The 9,386-nt window shown below is 38.2% G+C and overlaps 1 protein-coding gene across 1 annotated transcript in view; it reads left to right on the top strand.

Moving 5' to 3' along the window:
* Window positions 1-5,267, top strand: part of SLC5A1 (solute carrier family 5 member 1) — a 69,011-nt gene extending 63,744 nt beyond the window's left edge. Inside the window, exon 15 of the mRNA XM_074206426.1 lies at window positions 3,906-5,267. Within this exon, the coding sequence (XP_074062527.1) occupies window positions 3,906-4,123 (218 nt within the window). The 3' untranslated portion in view covers window positions 4,124-5,267. The remainder of the gene's footprint in view (window positions 1-3,905) is intronic.
* Window positions 5,268-9,386: the final 4,119 nt, after the last annotated feature.

Below are 9,386 nucleotides of genomic sequence, written 5' to 3' on the forward strand. Positions count from 1 at the left end.
CTCTGTCTCAGTTTCCTCAACTGTAAAATTATCAGGGATAAGTAATGGGGGGGGGGGGCGTTGCCAGATGAGCGCTAGGATTCTTTTCAATGCTGAACTCTAAAATTTCCTTGTAAAATTCAGACAAAAATTGGCTTGGAATCCTAGAAGATACTCAGGAGCTATCCACGGTTTTGAAACAAGACCTCCACATGCAGGCTCTCCAGAGTAGGCTAGTATATGCAGAAGCCTTCAGTAATTCTCAATGAAAAAAAAGAGCCCACCTACTGCTCTGTTTGATCACATGACTATTGACAAATATTATTCTCAGAATAAAGGGAAGGGATGAAAGTTACTCATGCATTTTGGCCCAGATATATTAAAGCATGAACTATGTAAAGCATTGGTCTCTAGACCTTCTGAAAGATAATAGCTACTCATTCCTGCACTATATATAAAATAAATTATTGGGGAGGCTAGGTGGCGCAGTGGATAAAGCACTGGCCCTGGAGTCAGGGGTACCTGGGTTCAAATCCGGTCTCAGACACTTAGTAATGACCTAGCTGTGTGGCCTTGAGCAAGCCGCTTAACCCCATTTGCCTTGCAAAAACCCAAAACAAACAAACAAATAAATTATTAAGTCATAAAATTATTACCATTTATAATTAATGCATTTACATCTACTTTTTGAATGATTTATTTAATATTTTATCCCCCCCCCCCAATTATATGTAAAACCTTGAGTTCCAAATTCTCTTTTCCCCTTATTGAGAAAGCAAGCAATTTGATATGGGTTATGCATGTGTAGCCATACAAAGCATATTTGCATATTATTTATATTGTGAAAGAAAACACAGACCAAAAAAGTCTCAAGAAAAATAAGGTTAAAAAAATTATTCTTTGTTCTGCATTCAGATTCCACCAATTCTTTCTCTGGAGTTAGGTAGTATTTTTCATTACAGTTCCTTAGGAATTTTCCTGAATCATTTTATTCCCAAGGAGTGTTAAATCATTCACAGATGATCATCATGCAATGTTTTGCTTATTGTGTGTGTGATATTCTCCTGGTCCTTCACTATATTAATGCTATGAATAATAATAAAATAGTAATAATAACAAAATAATAACAAAAATACATTTACAGAATGTGTTAACACCTTGCACAAGCCATTTGATCCTTACAACCCTGTGAGATAGATATTGTGACCATCATTATTTTTTTGCAAGGCAAATGGGGTTAAGTGGCTTGCCCAAGTGCAGTGGTCCAGCCTCCGCGGGGTCCTTGGAACCTGACAGGAGGGAGAGAGGCGGCGAAATGAGTTGAGTCAACAAGTGGGTAAAGGCAGGAGCAGGTTGACTGACTGTCAGCCGCTTGGATTTATTTTTATAGTTTCAGAATCATTTATGTTTCAAGCAAGCTGAGATCATTTCTTTGGTTACAAGAATGTACAGTTTTCATCATCAATCATATAATTCATATGGTTACAAGTTTTAACCATGTGATTACAAGTTTAAGTAATAATCATATAGTTAATTGATTTCTTATCCCTACTCAGACCATGATGACCTTAACCTGTCTGTTACCATATTTATTACTACATTGTATAATTGTTAATTCATTTAAAGTTATTAATTAAGCAATTCTTTTAATGGAAAGTTTTTTATATTTTTTGTGTAGGTAATGTTTTTCGACATACTTCCTTAACAGTCTGTAGTGAGGGTCTTTATGCTTGTCCACCCATCCGTTAGCTCTTACAATAACCAATTTTTCTTTCTGGCCTTGTTAGTAGAAACCACAGTTTCTGTGACTTTTTTATTCTTTCCCATGAAACTAAGGCTGCTGGAATTCACATATCGGTCACCTGTACTAACTATTTTCTCACCATCTTTTTCATATATTCCTGTGCGTGGTAAGGGGGGCAAAACTATTAATTTCCCTGGAATTCTATCAGACCCATCTTGTATCTGTTTTCCCTGTATATATTCTGACATCTCCTTGGAATTCCCAGTGTTGGGTTTTCCAGAGATTTCATAATGTTGAAGCCTTTTGTATGCCTCAGAGAGAGGCAGTCCTGTTAAATTTGGACAGAGTTTACAATCTGTTTTATTCAAGGAATTTTCCTGAAATCCTTCCTTTATAGTCATTTCAGTATTAGGGTAAGTAAATATTGTAATCAATAATAAACCTATAAATATTGGTATGCTTGAAATCCATTGAAGAAGGAAATGTTCCATCAGGCAGTGTGACTACCTTGAGTCTTCTTGCTGCACCTGTGTCAAACAGCTTAGAGACCCTGGCTCCCAACACCCAAGGCCACACAGCTAGGTCATTATGAAGTGTCTGAGGCTGGATTTGAACTCAGGTTCTCCTGATTCCAGGGCTGGTACTCTATCCACTGAGCCACCTAGCCGCCCCTCATCCTTATTTTTCATAAAAGGAACCTGAGACTGAGAGAAGTTTTGTGATTTACTCAGGGTTGCAAAGCCATCAATATTAATACAGTCTAATTTAAGGAACCATAAAGGATTGATTAATAACACAAGTGAGCATATACATGTATTTTAGGAAGGGTTTAAACCCCATCCCCAGCCTTTCCCTTACTATAAATTCATCACTCCAAGGCCCCTGTATAACCTGATCTGCTTTGGAAGACCAGTGGTCTGATTTCAAAGCTATATATACAGCTTCCTGGGTACCTTCAAGCACTCTCTAGGATTTATAACCAATTTCCCCAACACTTCATGAAATAATTGATGGCATTTTAGCCTCACAGGTTTTGATGTTGAAGGAGGCTTTGGGACCCTCTAGTTTTGGGGAATGTCTCCAAATCTAGCCTCATCATCTTCAGCTTGGGAAGGAATTGCCAGAGTTTGTACTCCATTATAAGAGACTTGGAGAGACCAGAATCACCTCCAGGTCCCAATGTACTATAGGAGTAAGACATCAGCAGCATTAACTTCTATAGTAGAATCAATATCAGCCTTGCATGGAAAGGGACAGCCTTGGCATCAGGACAACCTAGGTTCAAGACTGCTAGTGATGTGACCCTTGACAGATCACAATATCTCAGTGCTCCAGACAATTTTCTAGGACTCTAAAATGCAAGACAGGTTGCTAATATTCATTTGGTAGAGGGCATTTCCTCATTGTGGGGTTCACTTCATGAATGAAATCATGCATCTGGAAACAAATAGAAAAAGTCCAAAAACATTAACAAAGATATTTCTGATTGCCAAATACCTTATCATATGTACGCTTGAAGTGGTACAAATCCTGCTTCTCTCTTTTATCAGCTTTATCACAATGGGCAAGTTGAGTCTCAGTTTCCTCATTTGAAAAATGGGAATAGGAGTGGCTAGATGGTGCAAGGGATAGAGCACAGGCCTTGGAGTCAGGAGGACCTGAGTTCAAATCTAGCCTCAGACACTTCATAATGACCTAGCTGTGTGGCCTTGGGCAAGCCACTCAACCCCATTGCCTTGCAAAAAAACCTAAAAAAAAAAAGAAAGAAAAATGGGAATAATAGTTTCTACTTCACAAGGTTGCTTAATATAGAGTGAAAACACTTAGAAAGTGCTTTCTGTGTGTATTACATGCACACATATAATCTCTAAAGAAATATTGGTCCTCATTATGGTCTTATTTTCTTATTACAATAAATATAAATCTCATTTCCTATACTGGATCCCAAGGATCCTGACCCAAAGACTTAGACTCTTTCCACTCCTCTTTGCTGACCTACTCGCTGTGGAAAAGTTGAATACATTCCTGATAATATTTTATATCATTTCCAGTTTTATAAGCAAGTGTGGAGAAAGTCATCCTTGAGACAGCTGGTAACCAGAGGGGGAAGTTGCCCTTTTAACAGGAGATTGGCTATCTTTTTGCGATTTTCTCATAATTCTCTTGTGCTTCTTTGACACAGAAGTCCCTCAAGAGGATAAAAACTGCCTAAGGAAGACCTATGACATGTTCTGTGGACTGGACCAGCAGAAGGGACCCAAACTGACCAAGGAGGAGGAGGCTGCCCTCAAGATGAAGTTGACAGACACATCTGAAAAGCCCTTGTGGAGAAATGTTGTCAACATCAATGGCATCATCCTCCTGGCAGTAGCTGTTTTCTGCCATGCTTTCTTTGCATAAATTCAGTTGGCCTTCTGTTGCAAACCAAGTTCCTAGAGGCCAGTTTCTCACCTTTTCTCTACCCACTGGATCCCATGCTTCATTTCATGGGAGAGGGAGAGAGTTGTAAATTATAATTAAAAATATAAGTGTACATATGTGTAATTAGAGACTATACAAATTAAACTAATTTTCTCATTGTTAAATTATATTTGAAGCAAAATGAAGAAAGGTGTATATATATGAAAAGCCCCAAAGAGAAGGGGAAAAGGCCACTCTAGTTTTTCTGGCCATTCGATGCAATTCAGTTGAATGGAACTGATATTTATCAAGCACCAACCATTGTGCTAGGTGTGGGGAAGACGAAGATGAAGACAAAACAGTCCTGAGGTTGTGCAGATGGAGACTGTGGGTGCCCAGGAGATCAGCTGCATTTTGGCTTCCTGTGGTTTCATTGTGAACACCCTGGTTTGAAAGAATAAAGTTACTAGCTTTGTGGTATCATTCTAGTTAGTGATTCCTTTACTCCAGAGAGCCGTTCATGGCATCCTATCTCATCCTTAGACCCTGGCAATCAGATAATTATCAGAAGAACTGGAGTAGTTGGTAATCCTGAGCCTTTAGCTTGGAGTCCTGATTTTGCCCCTAATTTTCTGGGTTAACCTGAGCAAATTCTTTCCCACCTCTGGGGCTTAATTTCTCCGAAGGAGAATGGACTACCTTGGACAGTGATGACTTGCTTTTCTTTGGAGATATTCAAGCAAGGGGGACACAACCACTCATCAGTCATAGTATTATGGAGATCCCTTTCCCATGTAAGTTGGACTAGGTAACCACCGAGGCCACTTTCAAAATTCTCTGAATTGTTAACTGGATGAATGCTGAAAGTTCCTTCCATTTCTAACATAAGAAACAATCTGGTAGGAAGAAAAGAGCCGGCCTTAAGTCTTGCCTCTGGTTAGGTGACTCTCCTTTCTTTGTCATGAGTCTATCTTTTGTACTTGCTAAATGTTCAGAGACTGAAGGGATTGTGTATCTGTTGTCCATCAAATAAATGTTTTTGAACATTTCTGAGCCTGGTTCACTGAGTGGATCAGCAAAATACACCAGAGAACATGAGTCTTTACTTATAGGGATTCCTTACGAGAGAAGAGTAAGTGTTAAGTGTTGGGTTGAGAATTAAGAAGACTCATGTGAGAATTCTGCTTCAGAGATGTAGTAATGGTGCAACCATAAGCAAATCACTAAGCTTTAATAGATGGAAGCTCTTTCTTCTCTGAAAGGGGAACAGTAACACCCCTTTATGCTCTTCTGTAAGGAGGGAGGCAGGTCAAAAATAGTGTATATCAGTGAAGGGCAACTTCAACTGCAGGAGCTCCCCAGACATGTGGGCCAGCTGTGTATCTTCATGTCATGAACCTGAAGCAGTGATTTCCTATGAGATGGACATGATCATCATGAGGAAATAGAGGCTTTTTGGCTCACCTTAAATTCATTCCAAGTCACAATTCATTCTAGGTTTTAGGATGGAGCAAGAGAAAACCAACATTCCAGGGATCCTTAGATATCTTCCTGGGATAATCTCCATAAATGAGGAATATTCTGGGATGGCTTCCTACTCAGCTTATCTTATAGATGTAGGCTTGCTCAGCTTGAAGAATGATAAACTAAGGAATGTGCACCATGGGGTAGCAGTGACTGCATTGGGAGAAATGGGAAAGGAACACGTTCTTCACCATGACTATCATCCCATAAATACTTACTGATTGACTGAATCCACTAGGCAAAAGGTAGAATAACAAATGATAAATATTTTGCTACATTTCCCTGAAAATATTGAAATATGAATTTCCATATAATGAGGTATATCTGTCTTTTGGCAAATGGGGCCAAGAAAAGACATCAGGTCACTTCATAATTCTCGCAGGATAGTGCAGTTTACAGTCAATGCTTCTTCAATCTAGCATATGCATGAGAGGGGGTGTTCCTTTTCATAAGAGTACTTGCTTTATATTAGCAGGAGAGGTGAACTCACCCATAAGGTGGTGGTTGTGGAAATGTGCTTACCACCAGGGCTTCTTCTGCCTCTTTCCTAAGGGGGCAGGGGAGGAAAAGCAGCTCGAGATACTACATGTGGGTATGCCACCAGATGGTACTCAGATCTGAGTTGCTTTAGTTCCTTTCAGTTCAGCTTTTACATGTGCAAAGCAGATAGAATACTCTAAGTTGGGGGTGGCTAGGTGGCGCAGTTAACACAAAACATCTACCTTTGCTAATTCTTTGATAAAATCTTCCCTCTTTATGTACAGTCTAAGGGGGAAGAGGGCTCAAACTTAGAAAATGTGTGGAAAAAGAGTAACTCATAATTCTTGATTGCTAAAAGCATTCTTCTCTCTTTTTCAAGGTGTTCAACAAATTGAAGATAATTAAATTTATAGATAATTTTAATCAAAATTAATTTTAATCAAAAGATTAAAATTTAGAATTCAAGATTATGTTGCTTTCAGGAAATGCTATAAAAATAAGGGATACACACAAACATTAAAAAAAATAAGTCAGGAGTGGAACTCATTATGTAAAAAAAACCCCAGAAATAATAATCATGATCTCAGACAAAGTTAAAGCTAAAATAGATTTAATCAGAAGAGAAAAAGAGGGAAATTACATACTATTCAATATTGTTTTAGACTATTTAAAATTACTAGACAAAAACTAGTTTTCTGTTGGAACCATGGAGAGGGGAGAAGTTTGTGACCAAATGAGAGAGAAATTTACAAATTGCAAAAGGGATGATTTTGACTATTTTAAATTGAAATGTTTTTGCACAAATAAAAACAAGGCATCTAAGATTAGAAGTCATGCAGAAAACTAAGAAGCAATTTTCATAGCTAATGTTTCTGATAAAGGACTCTTTTTAAAATATATATTAGAGAACTGAATAAAATTTATAAGATTACAAGTCATTCTCTGATTGATAAATGGTCAAAAGATATAAATAGCAAGGTGGCTAGGTGGTACAGTGTATAGAGCGCTGGCCCTGGATTCAGGAATATCTGAGTTCAAATCTGGACTCAGACACTTAATAATGTCCTAGCTGTGTGGCCTTGGGCAAGCCACTTAACTCCATTGCCTTGCAAAAATCTTAACCCCCCCCACAAAAGATATGAACAGGTAGTTTTCAGATGAAGAAATTAAAGCTATCCATAATCATTTGAAAAAATGCTCCAAATCACTATTGATTAAAGAAATGCAAATTGAAACATTTCTGAGGTACCATTTCAAACCTATCATATTGGCCAATATGACAAAAAAGGACAATGATCAATAATGGAGAGGATGTGGGAAAATTGGGACACTAATGCAGTGTTGGTGGAGTTGTGAACTGATCCAGCCATTCTCGAGAGCAATTAGGAACTTTATCCAAATGGCAACAAAACAGGGCATACGAAATCTTTGATCTAGCTATACTAGTATTAGGTCTATAAATTCCCATCAATTGGAGAATGACTGAACAAAAATGTGGCATGTAAAAGTGATGGAGTACTATTGTTCTGTTAGAAATCATGAGCCACAGGACTTTAGAAAAGCATTGGAAGACTTGCATGAGCTGATGCTGAGTGAAGTGAGCAGAACCATTGTATACAAACATATTGTGAGATGATCAATCATGATGGATCGGGTGGCTAAGTGGTGCAGCGGATAGAGCTCCAGCCCTGCCTGGAGTCAGGAGTACCTGAGTTTAAATCTGGTCTCAGACACTTAATAATGACCTAGCTGTGTGGCCTTGGGCAAGCCACTAACCCCATTTGCCTTGCAACAAACTAAAAAAAAATTATGATGGCTGCAGCTCCTAGCTGTGTGGCCTTGGGCAAGCCACTTAACCCCAGGTGGCGCAGTGGATAGAGCACAGGCCCTGGAGTCAGGAGGACCTGAGTTCTAATTGCCATTGCCTAGCAAAAAAACCAAAACAAAACCCTAAAAAAACCCAATTTATGTTTTTTTCTTTCTTTCTCATGGTATTTCTCTCCATCCCATTTCTAATTCCTCTTTTACAACATGACTATTATGGAAATATGTTAACATGATCATACATGTACAATTTTTACCATATTCTCTGCTATGGGGGGACTGGAAGTGAGGGTGTTAGAAGAGTGTGGAAACTTGTAAATGGATGAATGTAGAAAATTACTTTTGTGTGTCATTGGAAAAAATAATAAAGAGATAAAAGAAAATGACATGACTAGACAGTATAAACATCTGAGAGTGTAGCTCCAAAATAGACACAAGAACTTCATGAACATAAGCATGTCTTATATAAATAATAATATTACAATATAAATAAATAAACATCTTTAAAAGTTAACTATTTCATCCATATGAAGAAAGATCTAAATAATTGAAATAGTAGTTACTGTTCATGAGTAGGTAAAGTCAATATAATAAAACGTGATACCTTTCACTTATTTATTTATGCGATGTCATCCGGATCAAATTGCCTGCAAATTGTCTTATGGAGTTAGAAAAAATACCAACAAGGTTCATTTGCAGAACAAATGATCAGGAACACCAGAGACTGGGGAAGGAAGAGCTAAGGGAGACAGATTCAGCAGTGTCACATCTTAAATCACGTTAGAGGGCGAGAGCTTTGTTAAAGTATAAAATGGATAATTTCTTGTATAAAGAAAACACATGAAGCTAAGAGGAGAAGGAATGCAGAAAATTGGGAAGAGTTTTCATGGACAATCTCTCCAACAGAATGTGATTGGGTTGGACTGTTGCTTTGGTGTAGGAAATGATGATCTAGTTGTTTTAGAAAAGCATGGAAAGCCTTGAGCTTACAAAGGAGGCTATTAGGGGTGGCTAGGTGGCACAGTGGACAGAGCACCAGCCTTGGAGTCAGGAGGACCTGGGTTCAAATCCGACCTCAGACACTTAATCATAACCTAGCCATGTGGCCTTGGGCAAGCCATTTGACCCCATTGCCTTGAAAATCTAAAAAACAAAAGCAAAAACAAAGAAAGGAGGATATTGTCCACCTTCAGGGAAACAGAAGGTAGGTGAAGATAAGCATGGTTGGTCTGGACTTACATATATGTGTCTGAGTGTATATAGGATTAGAAATACACATGCATATATGTACTCATGGACATCTACATACATGATACACATGTGCACAGATAAATACATATAGGTATACAAATATAGTTAAATATCCATGCTTAATTGAAGCCTTCTTTGGGAGAAGAAGGGTGGGGAAAATAAAATAAAAAGGACACTACAGAGA

This window comes from Macrotis lagotis, chromosome X, assembly GCF_037893015.1.
Source record: "Macrotis lagotis isolate mMagLag1 chromosome X, bilby.v1.9.chrom.fasta, whole genome shotgun sequence".
NCBI classification, from domain to species: domain Eukaryota; kingdom Metazoa; phylum Chordata; class Mammalia; order Peramelemorphia; family Peramelidae; genus Macrotis; species Macrotis lagotis.